We start from the raw sequence: 22,980 nt of genomic DNA on the forward strand, positions 1-22,980 counted from the left end.
TATCGAACAAATGGTTCAAAATAATTGATACCCAGATGCGGGAGCTGATATGGAAGAAAAAGGTAGCCAGGATTAGTTTAACCACTCTACAATATGGAAAGGATAGGGGGGGATTGGCGGTACCTCATCCTGAAATGTATTTTCTGGCCTCTCGGATACAACAGCAGGCAGGATGGGGACGGAAAGAGAGGATCCGAACAGAAACTTGGTGATTGGTACTGCTCCCTCATTAAAGGCAGCCTCCCATCTTGAGATGGGCCTGCCTAGTATGCCACATTCAGCACCCACAGGAACCCTCCTCAGAAAGGTATGGGGGGAGCTACGGAAGACGTTGGGAACAGAGGGTGTGTTACCATTCACCCCAATATGGAACAATCCTAGATATGCAGAGCTACAGGATCTAGCAGGCTTCACTTCCTGGAAAAAGAGGGGAATCTGGTTCTTTTCACAGCTGTACGAGGGAGAGGTACTGAAAACTTACGAGCAGCTGTGTAGGGAATATCAATTAGCCCGGCGGGGCTTCTATCAGTATCTCCAGCTCCGGCATGCTCTACAGAAACAACAAATACGATCGCTTGTGGTAACATCGCTGTCACCTTTGACGGCGGTTCTACAAGTAGAAGCTCGGAGAGGACTGATAACAAAAATATATGAGGGGCTGCTAGTAACAATTCGGAACCATGCCTCCCTTAGAAGCTGTAGGAAGTGGGAGGAAGACATTGGGGAGATAGACGGAGACCAGTGGGAGAGGGCGCTTGAATCTGTCCCGGTGGTGTCCGTCTCTGAGTCTGTCAAATTGTCACAACTCTTTATCCTACACAGGGCTTGTAGAACAGCGCCAAAATTACATAGATGGGGAAGAAGGGATACCCCTATGTGCCCAAAGTGCAAAGTTCAGCAAGGGGACTTCATACATATGATTTGGAGATGCCCAAAGCTTCACAGGTACTGTGAGGAAGTATCCCAGTGTATTACTAGAGTAGCACAGGTACCAGTTCCATTAGATCCCCAGGTATACTTGTTAGGGGCCATTGACCCTGGAGAGTATACAAAAGGAAAGTATATGGTAACAAGATTGCTGTATTTGACTCATCATTGCACGTTATTGGATGGCCTCGGGGGTCCTTACAGGGAAGCAATGGATTGCGTATGTCAACTACCTGTTGGGTACAGAACATCTGGCCTACAAACGAAGGAAAGCAGAGGGTAAATTTGAGGAGATTTGGCATTCCTGGCTGAGAGATGCGAGTGTCGCACCACCAAAACTGGTGATGGATAGATTTTCTATGTAGAGTGCAGAGAGGACGGGGGGAGGAGGTGGGATATAAAAATAAAGAGATGTACATTGGAATACTATATGATTGTAAAAATGTTGTATAATGTATGCTAATTTTATTGCAATGGATGCTGAATAGGCATATCTATGTATGAAATAAGAAAATAAAAATAAAGTGGAGATATATATATATATATATATATATATATATATATATATATATATATATATATATTTTAAGTAAATATACTGGAAATATATAAATATATTTTTCTTCCATATGGGTAAGCCTCGTCCGGCGTTTCTGTCTCTATTCAAAATCAATAGTCCCCTATGGGAGCCCATTGATTTTGAATAGAAGTCCCTTTGGTCTGATATGGATCTTAAGGGGAACCCCCACGCCAAAAAAAAATGGTGTGAGGGTCCCCCCTAAGATCCATACCGGACCCTTATGCGAGCATGCAGCCCAGCAGCAAATGGGAAGCGAGCACCCCCCTTCTGGACCATACCAGGCCACATGCCCTCAACGGGGGGGGGGGGGTTGGTGCTTTGGGGCAGGGGCCCTGTGCCCCCCACCCCAAAGCACCTTGTCCCCATGTTGATGAAGACAAGGGCCTTTACCCAACGACCCTTGCCCGTTGGTTGTCGGGGTCTGCGGACTTATCGGAATCTGGAAGCCCCCCAGATTCCGGCACCCCACCCTAGTCGAACAAGTATAGGGTACATGGTGCTCCTACCCATTCACCTAAAAATGTCAAACACACACTACACATGTTTTAAAAATATTTTATTAAGTCAACGCTGGCTCTTTTCCCTTTTGTTGATATCTTCTCCCTCTGCCGGTCATTCTCTCCGCTGTCTTCTGCTCTTTTTCCTGGTCTTCTCCCACTGTCCTTCTGATGTTGATTTGACGCAATCTCTCAGTGTAATGCTGGCTCTGCCGTCTGCAATATAAGTCATTGCACATGGCGGAGCCAGCATTACATCTGGAAATTGCGTCGAATCAACATCGGAAGGACAGTGGTTGAAGACTCTGCAAAAGAGCAGAAGACACCGGAGAGAAGGACCGGCAGAGGGAGATAATGTCACCAGAGAAAGGAGAAGATCCAGAGCTGCCTTAATAAAAAAAATTAAAAACCTGTTTAGTGTGTATTTTTTTTTTTAGGTGAATGGTACCACGTTCACCTAGGATGGGGGGCTGGAATCTGGGGTGGGGGGCTTCCAGATTATGGTAAGTCCCCGCCCGCAGACCCTGACAACCACCCGGCAAGGGTCGTCGGGGAAGAGGCCCTTGGGACACATGACTGAAAGCCAGTGCGGCTAAACAAGCTTGTTTTCAATGCAAAACGCAGATAAAATCTGTTTTTTAACGCTGCTTTTTTCTCTGGCGTCTGTACTACCTTTAACAGCCCATTTTTTTTAAAACGTCCGTGGGCATGAGGCCCAATGGTTGGACCTGAACTATAAACAAAGCATGGCTCTATTTTAACTTTAAAAGCATAAACTTCAACTAATTTTATTAAACTTTAACATTTTTACAGGCACTGGAAAAAAAAGGAATCGGTCATCTTGCAGAAAAAGATTTGAAAGAGAGAAATAAGCGGATCCAAGAAGATAATCGCTTAGAGCTGCAGAAAGTGAGTGAGTCCAAATCCATGTACTAGGAGAAAATGGTGGCTATATGGACACAAATGCTTTGATATTCTTTAATTTTGGGCCATGTTTAAAGCGGTAGTAAACCACAGCAAAAAAAAGGCCCCAAGCAATTGGTCATAATGTGCTCTTATGTACCGCATACTAACACATTATGAGAGACTTGCCTAAAAACATAGCCTTCCAGCGGCATGTCACTGCTGTAGGTACTTCCATCTTCACCTGGTATTTCTTCCGTGTTCACAGGCTTCAGCAGTATGAATGGCCAAGCCGCAATGAATTCCCTCCCGCATATGCGCGCAGGAGTCACTGTTTACGGCACAGGCTTTAAAGGAAGGGCACTGGAATACCGTTCCTGCTGAGCGCATACATCGGTGACGTCAACAGCTGATTCTAAAGTAATTATTTTCGAAATGGTTGCAGGTTTAGGAGATATTTATTGTACCTATAGGTAAGCCTTATTATAGGCTTGCCTATAGGTAAAAATCAACCAAGGGAGTTTACTTCTACTTTATGTGTGGTCCTATGTTGGCTGCGGAACAGATCTGAAATAGGACTTACTTAAAATCGTACATTACAGGACACTGGATCTTGGTTTTGGCATATGGGTTATGCTGCCACCTTCAGAAGACTTAGACATTGGTAATTAAAACGGTAAGGACTGCCCAGTATAATTGATGCTATCAATTTTCATATGTTTTAAAGAGTAACTCAAGCGCTAATAGTTTATACTAAATTGAATAAGTGAATTCAGCTGCAGTTATTCAAATGTGCTCTGACATCACAAGATAATTGTTAAAGGTTACTATTGCGCTACACCTAATGATAATACACAGTGCGTAATACTGCAAACACATGGGCCTGGATTTACCTAGATCGACGCATCTTTCTGCCGGCGTAGCGCATCTCATATGCGCTACGCCGACGTAACATAGAGAGGCAAGCAGAGTATTCACAAAGCACTTGCTCCCTACGTTGCGCCAGCGTAAGGTAAATTATTTGGCGTAAGCCCGCCTAATTCAAAGTAGGTGGAAGGTGGGCGTTATCCATTTAAATGAACCGTGACCCCATGCAAATGATGGGCCCGAACGAACGGCGCATGCGCCGTCCCGTGGACCGCATCCCAGTGCGCATGCTCAGAATCACGTTGAAAATACTCCATAAGATACGTCGAATCACTGCCTACGACGTGACGTAACTACGCCCAGCCCTATTCACGTACTACTACGTAAACAACGTAAAATACCACAGCGGTTCCCTGGTCATACCTTAACATGACTTACCCCTGCTTTATGAGACGTAAACCGTGTATATGAATGTGCCGGGCGCAAGTACGTTTGTGAATCGGCGTATCTCCCTCATTTGCATATTCGGCCATTTCAGAAGCAAAAAATGGGTTCAGACGTAAGATTTTCCACGTTTCAGACGCCAAACGCGGTACCGGCGTTTTGCCGCAATTTTTTTTTTATAGGTGTTTTTAAAGGTGACCTATTTTTTTTTACATTAGAAATCTCAAAAATGATGGCAAATGATAAAAAAAAAAACATTAAAAAAAACAAACTGTAATCACTTGTATTGCATTGTGGACAACCCACAACTTGTGGCAGGTGTCGTGGCAAGTGAACACTCAACAACTTGTGGCAGGTGGATATTCCAAAACTTGTGGCCAGGTGACGTGGTCAGGTGACATGGTCAGTGGACATTCCACAACTTGTGGCAAGTGGACAATCCACAACTTGTGGCAGGTGACGTGGCCAGTGGACAATCCACAACTTGTGGCAGGTGATGTGGCCAGGTGACGTCGCAAGTGGACAATCCACAACTTGTGGCAGGTGACGTGGTCGGGTGACGTGGTAAGTTGACAATCCACAACTTGTGGCAGGTGACGTGGCCAGTGGACAATTCACAACTTGTGGCAAGTGGACAATCCACAACTAGTGGCAGGTGACACGGCCAGTGGACAATCCACAACTTGTGGCCAGGTGACGTGACCAGGTGACATGGCCAGGTGACTTGGCCAGTGGACAATCCAGGTGACGTGGCCAGTCTCAGTGATCACAGTGCACGCCCGGCAATTCAGGTCTGCGCTGTAGCCATCATTTGGCTATATTGCGAATGCCAAGTGATTAAGTTTTTTGCCTGGATATTGATTTTAATAATTTATTTACTGCTTGTTAAGAATATGTAAACAGTTGAATGTTCAATGCCTGGCCACAGTTCCGCTTGAAGCCAGGCAAGCATTTTTAGTAGGGCCACAGCCAGCCTTTATATTTAAAAAATATATATTTTCCTTCTAAGGTGAAACAGCTGCGATTAGAGCGTGAACGAGAAAAAGCTATGAGAGAGCAGGAACTGGAGATGTTGCAGCGAGAAAAAAGAAGCCGAGCACTTTAAGACATGGGAGGAACAGGAAGACAATTTTCATCTTCAACAGGCAAAGCTCAGGTCTGTTCTGCAATAATTATCTGTGATTTCTTTAGAGTTGTGTTGAAATATAGTGGCTTTTGTAGTGGAAGTTGCTAATATATATATATATATATATATATATATATATATATAATTTTTTCTTTCTGACCTGCAAGGTAAAGCCATCGCATACCAACACATTATATGAAACTTAGTTGAGGACAAAGCCTTCCAACGATGCATGGTCATCGCTGGAGGCCGCTTTCATCTTCCCCCGTTGTCCTCCTGCGTCCACAGACTCCGGCTGTGTGACTCCAGAGCCGTGATGGCATCACTCATGCGTATGCGATGGGGAGCCACTGTTTACGACACATAATTCTGAAGGGGTGGCCGCTCCTTCAGAGCACATGCGCCAATGACGTTATCGCCCGCATATATAGTAAATATCTCCTGATTGTTGCACGTTTATGAGATATCTACAGTACCTATAGGTGAGCCTTAATATAGGCTTGCCTATAGGTACAAGTATAAGCTAAAACAGACAAGTGGTTATTGCCCCCACTTGTAACTGGTCACTGCAGCAAGGAGCATTGGAAAGGTAACGCATATATAAACATAATAATAATTTCCACGCTCAACTTGCTGACCAGTAAATACAAAAAAAAATAACTGCACTGGTTGGTAACACTAAACCCTAAACTAATCATATGGTAAAAGTAGCAATCGTCTTTGCTGCACAAACACCAGTGTATTGAGTAAAAATAAGAATTGCGCTAATGGTGAGAAAAATCATCTATACATTAATATGTAAATATAAGAAATGACTTGAAATTTAAAACAAAGTGCATCAATCATAAAAAAAAATAATATATAATATGTGCAAAAAGTCCATGAACAGGTGATCTATCCATCAAGATGGTCTATTAAAGAACAATTCCATCTTCCATTACCACAACCGGTGTGAATCCACCACCAGCTGAAGAAACTGTTTATCAGCTCCTGTGGACCCCTTGTTTTAGGGGGGGGGGGGGGGTCAGGTAACGCCTGTGGTTTTTTCCTCGTCTCAAGACTGCTCCACGCTTTCCGGTGTCTTTCAGTAAGGGAACCATGGCGTTTGGCACCCAAAAAATCCTTTGGGTAGCACTCATACGTTACAAGTTGAATAGTGCCTATTAGGTGTGTCGGCCATACGCAACCAAGACACCCATCCATCCAGGACACAAGAGTGGTGGTGACGTCGGCATGTCGCTTCCACCTACGCGTTTTGTCACAAATGAAGTCATATTGGGGCACGGACGGCGTACTGCGTCACCACCTTAAATACAATAACAACCAAGCCTCGTCTGACTCCTGCCCTGCCTGAACAGCAGCTTGACCAAGGAATGCACGGTCTAAGCATACATCCGAACACCAGATTAAACATATCTTCATCTGCATAAAAAAAAAAAAAATTGACCAGTGTGAAGTTTCTCTCTCCTATTTTTTTGGTCACTACAGAGATTCTCCTTTTCTTTGTATGATCCGTATTGTTAATTTCATCATCCATCTGTGGAAGTTGTATGCTCAATTACCTGGATGTTTTGATCAGTATTACCTGGATCTTCATTGTAAATGGTGATCACCACAAGCTTTTCTGACTTAAGTGGTATATACCTTTTTAAGTCCATCTCTGGTATGCTTCCATACAGATGGTGGCGGTTCTTTTACAAAGTCTAAACTTTTCACTTCATTGTGACGTCTCCTTATCCATTGATGCCATTTCGATGTTCAATCATCTCCATTGGAATTGTTTTCACTTTAAATTGGTGGGCTGTTGCCTTTTCAAACATGGTTTATTTAATCATATATATTTATCTTATCCATGGACGGACACAGCCTTCTCAAGTCTTGACAATTGGGTTATGTTACTGTTCACAGGAGAGAGGACTAGGCAGAAACATGTTAGATGGTTAAATACATGTACTTTACATGTATTTAACTTTAACAGAGTTGAACAGCCCCGCCCAGTGGGCGGTCCCTCCCGACATAACCCTCCTCCCTGTAGCATGCAGCCTCAGTTTTTTTTCTGGCTAGCAAAGGAGAAGGATGTATGGCTCCCCTTGGGCCCAGCACCCTGAGGAAATTTATTTTATTTTATTTCTTTGAGAATCTTCTATTAACTGCGGCTGAGAGACAGGCTGGATATATAGATCATTGTTAGTCTTCTCTGTCCGGCCAGTGAGCACACATTGCTAAGAGCTGGGTCTGCCACGACATACCCCAGGACTTTCTGGGTGGCCAGTGAGCTTTTGCTCCAGGGTCCACATATGACTGTGCCTGTGGTGTTGTCTCACTCAGTGGACCGGGCCGACAGCTACTCCAATGCGGTTGTATTGCCTGTCCGGAATGCATCAGCGGGTCCTCACATGACGGTTATAAGTACAGTCCTTCCGCCTCGGGCAAGGGTCGGTACGGCTGGGCAATCCTGGGGTTGGGTGTCGTCCTATTCTCCCGTCCTGCTCTCTGTCATGTTTTCCCTCTGCTGCTCTATTGCCGCTGCTGGGGTGGGCCTGTGGGGGGGCTCCTTTTCCCACCAGGGGACTGTGGGGTGGTCTGGGCCTGTGTTTCTCTGTGGGGGTGTGTTTGCCTCAGAAAGGCCCCATTAGGCCTTCTCATCCACCGCCGCAGCGTTTCGCCGCCATTTTCGCAGCGCCATTTTTTGTAGTCTGCTGTTTTACATTGGAATTCCCATTAGCGGCCATTTTGTTGTGGTTCGCGCTATGGCACAGCTTGCTATTGCGGTCGGCCATTTTACTGTGGCCGTGCCCTGTTTTCTGGAGGCATCGGGTGCCCATTTTGGATGTGGTTTTGGCCTCTAGTGCTGGCTCTACAGTGCGCAGCACAGTTCTCCTCATTGTTGTTACCTCACGGCTTTACCTCGTTTTTTTTTCCTCACACACATGTACTGAGGGTGGGGCAGTGGCGCGCTGAACAGTCCTCTTTCTGGGTTGGTGTGAGTTCCCTGGGTAACCCGCTGGTCAGCGCAGCAAGGAGGGTGAGACTGTATTCAGGTCTTGAATAGGTCCTGAGAAGCTGTTATGGTCAAGGAGTCGGTATCTGGTTCTTCTTCCCCAAACATGCCAGAGGTGGCAGCTGGTGCTCCTGCACCTGCGGTCCCATGACACTTTGTCGGCAGTCCTGGAAACATTTGTTGCCAGGGTGGAATCGGGCGTGCAGGCGTAAGGTGGGTAAAATGTGTTTTTGCGCCGCCTGATTTGGCTGAAATGCTGGTCTGCTGACCAAGCATCCAAAAAGGCCCTGCAGACTTGCCTTCAAGGGTGTGGGAGGCTTTTTGGTACCTCGTTGGATGACTTATCAAGGATGTCACTGCGGATAAGAGCACTCTCTCCCATAGTCCACCACCAGGGGAAGGAGCCGGCGCCGTAAGCCGGGTCCTTCTTTCCCACTCAGAAGCGGTATTTTCGTCAGTCAGGGCCCGTGGGTAAACCCTCCCAGGCCGACAAAGGCTCAGCTGGGGGACAGAAACGTCCCTGGGTGCGTTAGCCAAACAAGCCAGCACCCAAACCCACCAATGCATGAAGTATTGCCCCCCCGCCCAAACTCATGGGTGGTTGGACGGTTTTGCAGGTTCACAGCTCTGTGGACCTCCCTGCTCTCCGACTAGTGGGTCTGTGAGGTGGTCTCTTCGGGGTACAAGATAATTTCTTTCTTTATCCACGAACAGATTATTACCCTCAAGTCTCCCTCTCCTTCCGCTCATCGGTCTGCCCTGCTAGGGGCAGTGCAGGAGTTGCGGGGTAATTTTACCCATTCCGCAGGACCAGAGGTTTCACAGTTTTTTATTCGAATCTGTTTGTGGTCCCGAAGGGTCCATCCAATTTTTGACCTCAAAGCCCTAATGTCTTTGTGAGAGTAATGAAGTTCCGCATGTAATCCATTCGCTCGGTGGTAGCTGGCGCTCGATATTGGGGACTTTCTGCCGTCCTTTAACATCAAGGACGCAAACTTGCATGTCCCAATTTGCGCAAGTCACCAGAGGTGGTCTGTGCTTTGTGATAGGGGAGGACCACTATCAGTGGCCCTTCCTTTTGGACTAGCATCAGCACCAAAAGTTTTCACCAAGGTGCTTGCACCAATCCTAGCTTTGCTGAGACAGCGAGGCATTGCCATTGTGGGCTACTAAACTACCTTCTGAGAGCAGCTTCTGGCTCAGAATTAGAGTAGGATGTGTCCATAGCCAGCCAGACCCTCCAAGAATTTGGGTGGGCGTTAAAACATACAGAAGTCGGTCCTGGTACCGACTCAGCGTTTTGAGTACCTAGGGTTGATTCTGAACTCCTCAGAAGCAAAGGTCTTTCTTCCCCTGGAGAAATTGAAGACTCTTCAGTCTGCAGTGAAGGTTTTGGCATCCCGCAAATGGTGGTCTCTCCGTTTTTTGCATGCGAGACCTGGGCCTGATGGTAGCCTCCTTCGAGGCGGTACCGTATGCCCAGTTCCACACTCGTGATTTGCAGAAGGAGATACTGTCCAAATGGAACAAGTCACCTTTGTCTCTGGATCGTCAGATTCAGGTAAGCCTCCTAGTCAGCGTCTCTCTGAATTGGTGGCTGAGATCCCCGAATCTTCGGTCCGGGAAGTCGTTTCTTCCCTTTCAGTGGACGGTGATTACGACGGACGCCAACCTCACAGGTTGGGGGGACGTCTGGGGGGTCCAGTCGGCCCAGGGTCAATGGACTCTAGAAGAATCCCGTCTGCCGTTCAATGTCCTGGAGCTTCGGGCATTCAGGCTATGCTTCTCCTCGTGGTCGAGGAGGTTGCAAGGTCGCCCGATCAGGATTGTCGGACAACGACATGGCGGTGGCTTATGTCAACCATCAGGGGGGAACTCTGAGCTTGGCTGCAGCGTCCGAGGTCACTCACATCCTAAGGTGGGCGTAAAGAAGCGTGCCGGCTCTGTCGGACATCTACATTCCGGGCGTGGAAAACTGTCAGGCGGACTACCTGAGTTGGACCAGGGGGAATGGTCCTTGCATCCGGAGGTGTTTCAACTCCTTTGCAGGAGATGGGGCACACCGGACGTGGATCTCCTGACCTCTCGTCTCAACCGTGAGGTGTCGAGGTTAGTGGCCAGGTCCTGAGATCCCTGGGACAGACGCGTTGGTGGCCCTGTGGGGTCAGTATAGGCCAATTTATGCCTTTCCCCCATTGAAGTTGCTTCCTCGGCTGCTCTGCAGGGTGGAGGCCGAGGGGATCCCGATGATTCTAATCGCTCCAGATTGGCCTTGGCATCCTTGGTACGCCGAACTTGTGTGCCTGGTGGCGGATGTACCCTGGCAGCTGCCAATGCGGGAGGACCTTCTGTCTCAAGGTCCCATACATCATCCTGCATTACAGTCGCTGGCTTTTAACGGCATGGCTATTGAAAGCCAGGTATTAAGGGACCAAGGTCTTTCGGACTCAGTCATCTCAACCATGCTGAGGCCACGGAAGTCTTCCAGAAAGATCTACCATCACACCTGGAAGGCCTACATCTCTTTGTGCGAAGAGATACGGTGGCATCCACAGACATATTCAGTTTCCAGGGTCCAGTGGATCAGAAACTTGCCTTAAGCACCATTAAGGGACAGATTTCAGCCTTGGCTGTGTTCTTTTGGCGGCCCCATTCTCTGGTGGGTACCTTTGTGCAGGAGGTTCGTCATATACTTCCCCCTTTTAAACCACCTCTTCCCCCATGGGATTTGAATCTGGTGCTCTCTCGGTTCTTCAGAAACCTCCCTTTGAAAACATCAGAGATTCCTTTCTTGACACTGGCCATTACTTCTGTCAGACGTGTTTCGAGTTGGCAGCCTTGTCCTGCAAGTCGCCTTACTTGGTCCACCTAAGGCGGTGTTACGCCAGCAACCTTCCTTTCTTCCGAAGGTGGTTTCGGCCTTTCACCTTAATAAGGACATTGTACTTCCACCCTTGTGTCCTCGGCTGACGCATCCTAAGGAGGTTGTGCTACATACTTTGGACGTGGTATGCGCTTTGCGAGTGTAACTGCGTGCTACGGCTCCGGTCTGACTCATTTTTTGTGTCGGTATCTTGTCCACAAAAGAGCCTGGCGGTCTCGTCGGCCACCATTTCTCGGTGGATCGGGCAGACCGTTATACAGGCCTATGCTCTTAGGGGGGAGCCGCCCCCCCCTTTCCGGTCACGGCACATTCGACCAGGGCAATTGGTGCTTCCTGGGCTTTCTGACATCAAGCGTCTGTCTCACAGGTGTGTAAGGCGGCGACATGGTCGTCCGTTTACACCTTTTCCAAATTTTACAAGGTTGATGTGAGTGCATCTTTAGACTCTCTTCCTTTGGCCGCAAGGTTTTGCAAGCGGCTGTTTAATGTTGCACCACCTCTGTTAAGGAGCTCTGCTTGTTTGGGGTGAAGTTGTTTGTTTTTACTGATGCTGTTCCCACCCCTCGTTTTTTGACACTGCTTGGGGACGTCCCACTTGTCAAGACTTGAGAAGGCTGTGTCCGTCCATGGACAATGAGAGAAAATAGGATTTTTTTTTTGTACTCATTGTAAAATCCTTTTCTGTCGTCCATGGATGTAGACAGCACCCACCCCTCCTTCTTCTTCTTCTTCTTCTTCTTCTTCTTCCTTTTTTTTTTTTTTTTTTTTTTAGGTTTGTACTGCGTGTTACGAACTGAGGCTGCATGTTGCAGGGAAGAGGGTTCTGTCCGGAGGGACCGCCCCCTGTGTGGGGCTCTTCAACGCTGTTTGATAATTAAATACATGTTACTTTAACATGTTTCTGCCTTGTCCTCTCCTGTGAACAGGAACATAACCCCACTGTCAAGACTTGAGAAGGCTGTGTCCGTCCATGGACAGAGAAAAGGATTTTACGGTGAGTACGAAAAAATCCTATTTATTTTTTTAATTATTCACTTATATGGCCACATTGTATCATTATATTGTCAGTCACAACTGTGTGTGTTGTGTGTGTGTGTGTGTGTGGTGTGTGTGTGTATTATCACTAGCCAGGGGTAGTTCGTCCATAGAGGGCGCCAGAGCGCCGCCCCCCTCTGGCTCTCGCACAGCCACTGAAATTGAATCTATGTATTTTCGCCGCTGCCGCCGACACTATTCAGATGGCCGGATAATGAGTGCCGGCCACCTGAATAACGACAGCTGGTTGGCTGTGTGGAAGTGCCTATCAGAGCCAGCGGACAATGGGCACAGTAGCGACAATTGGCACAGTGGCTGTGTTTGATGGCATGGCACAGTGGCTGCGTTTTATGGCATGGCACAGTGGTGACAATTGATGGCACAGTGGCTGTGTTCAAAAAGACCGCCTCATGGAGAGTGACATCACTTCCTCCTGCCTGTGTTTACATTACACAGGCAGGGGAAGCTGATGATTTGCTGTGAGCGATCGCGAGGGGCTGGCCAGAAACCAATGGCCACCCCCTCATCCCGGATCGCTCCCACAGCCAAACGGACCACCTCCAGTAGCGGGGGGGTCTGATCGGACCTCCCACCGGCGGAAAGGCAGGGACGTACAGGTACGTGGATGTGCCTGTACGTGCCATTCTGCCGACGTATATGTACTGGCGGCGGTACTTAAGTAGTTAAAGACACATTCCTTTCTGACAAAATTAATAATTCTGAATAAAACACAGTAAACAAAGTATAAAAAAATGACATACCTGAAAAGCAACATGATAAACATAACAATAAAATATTGCAGAATAGAATACAGTAAAACAAAAAAAAAAACAATGGAGAGCGAGAACAATAAAACGACAACTTTTTTTTTTTTTTTTTTTTATATATATAATATATTTTTGTTACACTTTTATTTGTAACTGTAAATTTCTTGGGAGACCCTGTGAAAGTGTGTCCTATTCTGTGCAGTGCTGTACCCTACGCTAAAACTGCACTAGTGTGTGGTAGCGTTCAAAACATTCACCAATGCACAGACCAGGATTGTCAGGACAGGAGGGACAAAAACAGCGGGTGTCACACCTATATCCGTGCTTTCTACAGAGATGACATTTTCTTTGGGGGGGCTCGTTGGGTAGGGGTACTAGGGAGGACATACGGGAAATGCCTCTCGTGCAGCCAGCTTACTGCATTTGGATTGGAATAGTGAAGTGAAGCACCGTCTGGAAACAGGAGGGCTCTGACTATCTCTTCCTGGAATTTAAGGAAGGATCCAGTCCGTCCTTAATTAGGGACTCATCAACGCAGACAACTTGATCAGGAGTAAACAAGGCTCCAAAACGTTTGTTGAAGTGGTTTACGAGGGGCCAAATTTTGTAGAGCCGATCGTATCCAGGGTCTCCACGAGGACGACAGAGTACATTGTCGTTTGCGCATGAACCGCAAGATCTGCTCGTATCGTGCCCATGGAGGCAGAGAAGAGGGGCATATGCTAAATTGGGTCAATGAACCAATATGACCATAAATTTACTAATTTTACTATGCCTATGTCCAGGGATAGGCCCAGAAAGGTCTTAAATTCAGAAACCGTAATTGATCATATCTGTTCAAAGTACCAAAGAAGGAAAGGGTTCGTCCAATCCTGGATCTCAGGGCCCTCAATTGGCACAGAGATTCTGGATGGAGTCGATTTTCTGGCGTCCTTGGACATCAAGGACACATACTTGCATGTTCCCATATGCAACAAGCATCAGAGATGTCTGCACTTTGTGGTCAGGGAAGACCACTACCAATTTGTGGCTCTCCCCTTTGGCCTGGCATCGGCACCAAGGTGCTCGCCCCAATTCTGGCCCTACTAAGATAGCACGGCATCGCTATCGTGGGCTACTTGGACGATCTTCTGAGGGCCACTTCAAGCTCAGTATTAAAGGTTAGTGTGTCTATAACCTGTCAGACCCTCACAGACTTTGGTTGAGTGCTGAACACTCAGAAGTCAGTATTGGTGCCAACTCAACGCCTAGTGTATCTGGGGTTGATTCTGGACTCCTCGGAGGCAAAAGTTTTTCTCCCTGGGGAAAAGTTGCAGACCCTTCAGGCTGCGGTGCGGCTGCTGACATCCCAAAGATGGTCATCACTCCGCTTTGCAAGCAAGTCCTGGGTCTCATGTAGCCTCCTTCGAGGTGGTATCGTATGCTCAATTTCACACTCGAGTGTTGCAGAAGGAAATTCTGTCCAGATGGGACAAGTGCCCAATCGTCCCTAGATTGTCAAATCCGGGTGAGCCACCTAGTCGGGACCTCCCTTGTTTGGTGGCTGACATCACCGGCACTTCTGTCCGGGAAATCGTTCTTCCTTTTCACTGGATGGTGATCATGACGGACGCCAGCCTTGCCGGTTGGGGGGGGGGGGGGGGGTCTAGGGTTTTCAGTCGGCTTAGGGTCGCTGGACTCCGGAGGAATCTCGCCTGCCGATCAATGTCCTGGAACTTCGGGCGATCTGGCTCTGCCTCTCCAAGTGGTCTCAAAGGCTACAGGGGCGCCCAGTCAAAATCCAGTCGGACAACCAATGATGAACAAGAAGCTTGGCTGCAGCGTCGGAGGTCGCCCGCACCCTGAGGTGGGCAGAAAGGAACGTACCGACCCTGTCGGCCGTATACTTTCCGGGCGTGGAAAACTGTCAGGCGACTACCTGAGTCGCCCAGATGCTGGACCAAGGAGAATGGTCTCTGCACCCGGATGTGTTTCAGCTCCTTTGCCAAAGATGGGGCGAGCCGGACGTAGATCTCCTGGCTTTTTGACTCAATCGGAAGGTATTGAGGTTTGTGGCCAGGTCAACAGTTCCATGGGCAGACGCGACAGATGCGTTGGTGGCACTGTGGAGTCAGTATCGGCTAATCTATGCCTTTCCTCCCCTGTAGCTCCTTCCTCATCTGCTTCGCAGAGTGGAGGCAGAGGGAATTCCAATGATTCTAATTGCTCCGTATTGGCCTTGGCATCCTTGGTACGCCAACCTAGTGCGTCTAGTAGCAGACGTCCCTTGGCGTCTACTGCTGAGAGGACCTGCTGTTGCAAGGTCCCATATGCCACCCTGCTTTACAGTCGCTGGCTTTAACGGCATGGCTATTGAGAGTCAGGTATTAAGAGACCGGTGCCTGTCTGATTTGGTGATATCTACCATGAGAAGTGCTCGGAAGTCGTCCTCTAGAAAGGTTTACTATCGCACTTGGAAGGCCTATATATCCATTTGTGAGGAAATGAGGTGGAAGCTGCATACCTATTTGGTTTCCAGAGTCCTGCTGTTCTTACAGCGGGGGGTGGACCAAAAGCTTGCCTTAAGTACGATTTTAAGGGGCAGATTTCTAGACTTCCGGTTCCGGCGCCACATGAGGAAGAGGTAGATTCCCTCAGCTCCCGCCGCGCTCCTCTCAAACCCGGCCGTTTAACCCAGCTACAAAAACTATAAGTGTATATAATATTGCGCAATCCAAAAGAATGACGTGAATCTAGGCTGCCAACATAACAAAGAGGATGCTTCGTGAAAGGTAAGTGACTAAAAATGTAGCGCCCAACAAAGGAAGAGAAAGGGAACCCTAAGAAAGGGATCTCTAAAGTACCAAAAAAGAAGAAAGACAATCCAGTGATGGACAATCTTTCACCAGTTTTGGAATTAGTGTAAAGTGTGCAACCATGTGAGGTGAATATTGAACATATAGATAATGATAGGTAAATATACCAGGTACCTTGTGTGGGCACCTACGTATATTATTGAGTCCAATGTTATGGGACCCAAAGCCCTTTGTGCCAAAAGGCCACTAGTATCAATGCTCCAAAAAAATGCACACTAGCAATAATAAAAATTAGGTGGTGAGTAGATAAGTCAGCTCTTACTCAACAAGTATGTGAGAGGATACAAAACAGCTCCTATTCAGCAAATGTATGATGTATCAACATACATGAATCCCAAGCTTAAATGTGTGACACTCGTGCAACTTGCTTCCAAACTTAAAACATTGCAATTCCTTATTCAAAAACAAAAACAATAATGGTGTGAAATCAACATTAATAGTGGACACAGTCCTGCAAAATAAATCCCGTGCTGAGGAATAAAAAGTGCCTTTGAGAATGACACACACACATCAAGTCCTTGTGAGGAATGTGAAGTAGAGGTATCTATATATTCTTCCAATTGTGGAGTGGAGCAGATATCCTCAACCAGACAATTTTCAGAGATAAATCAATAAATAAATGAATGAGTGGGTACTCTTACCAGAGCAGTTGGACCCTCAACTCACCGTACGGTGGGAGGGTCATCAAGGCTTGTACAGACCGATTGTCTGGATCCAGGAGTCCTCACTTTTATGTTCAAGAATGACTTGGTTGTTCAAAGGTTGTGTTGTAACAGACGTCTCTCTGTCAGTAATAGCTCAAAACACATGCGGAAGAAGAAAAAATAGAGGTGCTCCTCATGGTGTAAAACTATTATATTTAATAGTGTAAAAAAATTCCAAAATTCACAATACGTGATGGGAATGCAAATAAAATCATAAAAGAGGCTAACACAGCCACACGTGATGAAAAAACAGCAAACCGGAAAAATCAATCACAAAACCGCAAAATGAAAGAATTAAAAATATAGCAGCAAACTCCCACCTTTGGATAGGTGTGAGGAGTGTTCCAAAAAGTTTAGAATGCAGCGGAGGTGCGTTGGAAAGGTCACCCTACCGGTTTCGTCGCCCCAGTTGAAGTCCTCATTGCGACGAAATCGGTAGGGTGACCGTTCCAACGCACCTCCGCTGCATTCTAAACTTTTGGATAAAACATGATGGGTGTTCTGTACAACTGAATGTTGCTCTGTTATTTTTTTTTTAGGTACTTATGATGACTGTTTACTGTTTATACCTATCTGTATTGCGTTTCTACCCTCGGGAGACCTGAAACACTTTGGTGACTCTCATGCTGAAGATGCCCTGCCTACAGGGGTGCTTCTTGGCAAGCCCCCGCCTCACTATATAGTTTTACCTCAGAAATGGCCTCGTCAGCCAGTGGGAGTCACCTAAGGTTTGTCTCATGGAATGTTAAGGGGCTTCGTTCTCCATGCAAACGTATGTCCATCCTTAGGCATTTGAAGCGTCTCCGGGCGGATGTGGCTCTGTTACAGGAGACACACCTGTCCGCGAACGACCTAACACGTCTCCGTAAACTATGGGTAGGCTCGGTATATGCCTCACCGGCTATAGGCCGTAAGGCTGGAGTGGCTATCTTGCTGCACAAGAATTTGCGACACACTCTTAGGGAGGTCAGAGCAGACTCGACAGGCCGCAAGCTGACTTTACACTTGACTTTAGGAACCAAACATGTTGCCATCACCAATATTTATGCCCCTAACGCCTCCTTTTTCCAGGATATGGTGCGATGGATACTTACTGCCCCTGAAACCCTTCACCTGGTAGGAGGAGACTTCAACTCTGTCATGTCCACACTGGCCGACCGCACGAGTAAAGTTGCCCGCGGACTGCGCGATTCCCCCCCCCCTGATGTCTGACTCGACTCTACTAGCGTGATCTATTTCCTCCATGCGGTATGTAGATTTGTGGCGTCTGATGCACCCGACGGATCAGGAGTATACCTTCTTTTCACCCCCGCACAACTCTTTTTCCCGCATCGACTACTTTTTTGCCTCCCCTGCATTAACAACTACTTTGTGCGATTCGGAGATAGTGGATGCCAGAATTTCGGATCACAGCCCCATTATTATACATATGGCACAGGCTAAACCCTCTTCCCCCTCGCCCACATGGCGATTTCCTTCATATCTAGCTGACAATGATGACTTTGGCCACATGCTTTGTGAAGCGTGGAACGAATACACCTTAACTAACGGGGAACACATCACCAATCCAAACCTCTTTTGGGAAGCTGTCAAAGCTTTCCTGAGAGGGAAGATCATCTCATATACCACCCAATTTAAAAGACATGCCAGGCAGCAATACGAACGGGCGAGTGAAGCTCTACGTTTGACACACGAACGCCTAACTCTAACTCGCACCCCTAATAATATACAAGAGTGGAGTCAGGCTAAGCGTACGTTTGACCTTTGGGCGGAACAGCAAGAAGCTGCTAAAATGTCATACGTTAATCTGCATTATCACAGATACGGCAACAAAGCAGGCAAGTTACTGGCCAAGCTGTGCTCGGGGCCAAGAAGACCCACCCATATTTCCTCCCTGAAAGATGCGACTGGCTCTCTGGTCACCTCGCCTGCTGAAATTAGTAACTTGCTTGAAGATTACTACACAAAACTCTATGCAGCTGACCAGACGGACAATGTTGCTGCGGAAGCTCTCCTGGCTAAGATCCGTCTGCCCAAGCTTAAACTTGCACAACTAGAGGAGCTTAATGCCCCTATCACCTCTGATGATATCCGGCGCACAATCAAAAACATGGCATCTGCTAAGGCCCCAGGCCCAGACGGCTACACAGCTGAATTTTTTTAATTGACTAAGGACTTTGTTCCGGACACCTTACAACGGGTATATGCAGCCATGTGGGAGGGGGGCCCCTACCTTCCTACCGGTGCGCAGGCGCACATCAAACTGCTTTCTAAGAAGGGGAAGGATCCCTTATTGCTGGGCTCCTACCGCCCAATTTCCCTAATTAACGTGGACGTCAAAATTCTTTCCAAAATTATTGCGTCACGCTTGGCTCCGCTGCTCCCTTCTTTGCTACACTCAATCTGGCTTTGTCCCGGGACGCTTGGCGACTCTAAACATCCGTAAGGTTTTGCTGGCACTGGAATACGCTAAAACGCACCCCGATCACGACGTCGCTATTATTTCGTTAGATGCCGAAAAAGCCTTTGACAACGTTAGTCTGTCTTGGCTGTTCAAAGTAATGGAACGGTTCGTTTTTTCGGGCCCGATCATGCGATTTTTGCAACAAATGTACGCATCACCAACTGCGCGTCTTGTTACCCCTGATTTTGTCTCGAACTCGATACCCCTAACAAAAGGGACAAGGCAGGGATGCCCCCTGCCCCCCCCCTACTTTTTAATTTTGCCATTGAACCCCTGTCGAGATTACTCAACTCCCATGAAGGGATCAGTGGCGTCCCCGTGGGTAACCAAGTTCTTCGCTCTGCCATATTTGCCGATGACATACTTCTGTTCTCCACCGACCCCCGTGCAGACTTTGACAGACTCCGAGATCACTTTGCGGCCTTCCGACTATGCTCTGGCTTTCGTATAAATTTTGACAAAAGCGAAATTCTGGCACTCAACCCACGATTATCTGCTAGATGGAGACCTCTATCTCCGTTTACTATGGCAACTCAACACATTACATACCTAGGCATCCGCATAGGCCGTGACCCATCTTCTTTGTATGTACTTAATTACCCTCCATTAATTGCAAAAATTATCAAGGAGCTAGAAGCATGGGCGGCCCTCCCCCTTTCACTCTTTGGGAGATGTCACCTTTTTAAAATGGTGTCATTTGCACGCCTGCTTTATCCGATGCAGACCATACCTTTATTATTGAAACACTCTGATGTGCAAAAAATCCATAGGGCTCCATCCACTTTTATATGGTCCCGCAAAAAGCCGCGTATTGCGCTGCAAAAACTATGCCTCCCAAAGTCTGAGGGTGGGGCGGGTCTACCCAATATTCGGTTTTATAATCTTTCATGCTTACTTAGACAGGGCATGGACTGGCTGAGTGGAAAGTCGAAATATTGCAATATCCTACTTGAGGGTGCTCTGACTGCCCCACATACCCTTTCAGCCATCCTTCACTCCAATCCTAATGCTCTACCTTCCCACCTCAAGTCAAGTATACTTATTAGAGATACAGTCATCGCTTGGAGGGAGGTACGGAAATTGTTGGGCCTTCCATCCAGTATCTCACGCTATCTACCAATCCAGGGCAACCCTATGTTTCTTCCGTCCACTCTTCACAAAGCTTTTGACCACTGGCAAATCAAAGGGCTAACGAAAATAACTTCTGTCTATCATGGTGAACCTGCTAAGTTTAAGTCCTTCGGGGCCCTGTCGAGTGAATTCTCTTTACCACCGTCGCACTCCTTCTTTTACCATCAACTAATTGATTATCTGAGGTCTTGTCATGGACCGAACTCTGATCCTTTCCAGCAGTCCTTCATTGATGTTGTACTAAAGAGAAACGACTATTCCATCTCCAGTCTTTACTCCTACCTTATTCAACACCAAACGGAGAAATATCACCTTGCACCGTTCCGAAAATGGTCCACCCTATTTGACGATGATGATCTACCCGAAAAAATCCTTGAGGGATACAGACATGTTCGCAAACCTAACTATATCGGAAACATGGCGTGAAACACAATTTAAGATTATACACAGAGCGTATTTCCCATTTTGATTCAATAAAGCGGACCCGACTCAAGCGCAGTGCTCCTGGTGCTCCCAGCCTCGCCCCACGTTGATACACCGTCTTTGGGACTGTACAGCCATCTCCAAATTCTGGGACTCTGTCATGACCCACATATGCACAGTCCATACTACTAAGATCCCGAAGGATCGGTTATTATGCTTGTTTGACTACACGCCACCAGCATCCTCTACAACGGCACTGGCGCCCCTCAATATTCCGCAATGGGCTCATCTCTGCCTCCTAGTAGCTCGCAGGACTATTATGTCCCATTGGATTTCACCAACACCACCCTCGCTGGAAGCAGTGAAAGGGTCCATGCTTTCACTCTTTTACTTGGAGAGGCTGGACACGATTACGCTAAACTTTCGCTCTACTTCCCGCTTTTTTGCGAGATGGCGTACCTAATATTGTGGCCACATTACCTCGGACAGTCTTACAAGATGTCATGCGACCATTTCGCTATACCGACTGGTACTTGAAAAGAGACCTTACCAACTCATTGGGCCACCTTAAGGTCTCTGATCTATCTGACCCCTCTACTTCTTGAACACTAATTGCGACCAGGGCTTTTTGGAGCTCCTTGACTTCCATGACTATCCTATACCTACAGCCATTAAGTCCCGTAGCTATACTGGCTATGGATGTGGTTAGGCCGATACATACTGTATGACATTTAGTTTTGGGTATTTGCTTCATGCTTCTACTCCTGAGGGTTCTACTTTTGCTTTTTCTGTTGCTATTTTCTTTTTTCTTTTGATTGCTACGGTATAAGTCATCACCTTTGTTTGTTTCTGTTGTAATGCTCTGGTATACTGCATATTGACTACTGTTCTGGGGTTGTGTTTACCCTTCCTATCTGTAAGTTGGAAATCCAAATAAAAATATTTGCAAAAAAAAAGGGGGGCAGATTTCTGCCCTGACTGTCTTTTTTTTTTTTTTTTTTTTTTCAACGACCCCTGGCGGCTCACTCTCCAGTGAGTACGTTTTGTGCAGGTGGTTCAGCATGTGGCTCCTACGGTCCGTCCTCCACTACCTCTGTGGGACCTGATCCTGGTCCTATCAGTGCTTCAGAAACCACCATTTGAAAACATTAGGGAGATTCCATTGTTGACACTTTTTCAGAAAGTGGTCTTTTTGGTTGCTGTTGCTTCAGACGGGTTTCTGAGCTGGCAGCCCTGTGATGCAAGGCTCCCTATCTGGTCTTCCACAAGGATAAGGTGGTGCTGCATCTGCAGCCTTCTTTTCTTCCTAAGGTTGTTTCAGCCTTCCATCTCAATTAAAACATTGTACTTCCATCCTTGCGTTTTGTACTGATTTTTGGCGAACTGAGCTGCGAGATGCAGGGAAATGGGTTATACCCAGAGGGACCGCCCCCTGGGCGGTACTTTATGGTGTGTGATGTGTTTAACACTTACTATAAATTTCTGCCTAGTCACTCCTGAATGAAGGCTAATACCCACTTTGTCAAGATTAAGGCTGTGTCCATCCATGAACTCGGAGAAAAGGATTTTATGGTGAGTACAAAAAATCATATTTCCCTTATCGTCTTTCAGGACAGCACCTTGAGAGCGTGGCTCCATCCACTTGACAGGAAACACCTCCACCAAACTTCTTAAAAGGGAGGCTCCTTCCACTTATCAGTTTTTGTGTTTCCTCCGGCGGGAACACATGTGGGGGTTAGGAGCTCTCCACAGAGATTTTATCTCCCTACTCCACCTGTTTTTTCCTTACCTCAGAGAGTCTGTTTCTCCCATTCACTGGTTAGAGAGTGCCTTGTGCATGGGCTCCTTCTCCCTCATCGGTGCTCAGTGAGCCAGGACTGCTCCGGGATACTGCTCCTTGGCAAGGTAGAGGCGCGGACATCTTTTTTCATGTCCAAGCAGCCAAACGCCGCCGCCATCTTGGGAAGGTCAGTCAGGCTGCTTCCCCCGGAAGTGAGGTAACTGGAAGGGGTGGCATCCTACGAGCAGGCGCGGGGGATGGACGTCATTTCCACCAGGAAGCGCTGAGGGAGGAACAGATCTGGTGCCTTGTTAGCTGGTTCTGGTCCGGTGCAGCGGCACTAGTGGAGTTCGGAACCGGCAGTTTGGTCACCAGCATCACGCTGCTGCCTCAGCATGGACGCAGGATCCGCAGCGAGTGGAACAGGCACTGGCACCAGCAAGACTCAGGTAAGGTGTAGACCTGAGGTTCTACTCTCATTTACTATGGGGTCTCTCTCTAGCTCTCTTTTCCCTTAGGGGGGTGTGAGTGTCCCCCCCCCCCCCCCCTGGTGGCGGGGGCCTGTTTGGGCACGTGAGTGTAAAGGATCTCT

At 47.4% G+C, this 22,980-nt stretch overlaps 1 protein-coding gene across 1 annotated transcript in view; it reads left to right on the forward strand.

Annotated features, from left to right (window-relative positions):
- LOC120911110 (cactin-like) overlaps positions 1-22,980 on the forward strand; it is a 232,583-nt gene that overhangs the window by 196,252 nt on the left and 13,351 nt on the right. Inside the window, exons 3-4 of the mRNA XM_040322514.1 lie at positions 2,818-2,913; positions 5,228-5,374. Coding sequence (XP_040178448.1) covers positions 2,818-2,913; positions 5,228-5,323 — 192 coding nt within the window. The 3' untranslated portion in view covers positions 5,324-5,374. The remainder of the gene's footprint in view (positions 1-2,817; positions 2,914-5,227; positions 5,375-22,980) is intronic.

This window comes from Rana temporaria, chromosome 1, assembly GCF_905171775.1.
Source record: "Rana temporaria chromosome 1, aRanTem1.1, whole genome shotgun sequence".
Lineage (NCBI taxonomy): Eukaryota > Metazoa > Chordata > Amphibia > Anura > Ranidae > Rana > Rana temporaria.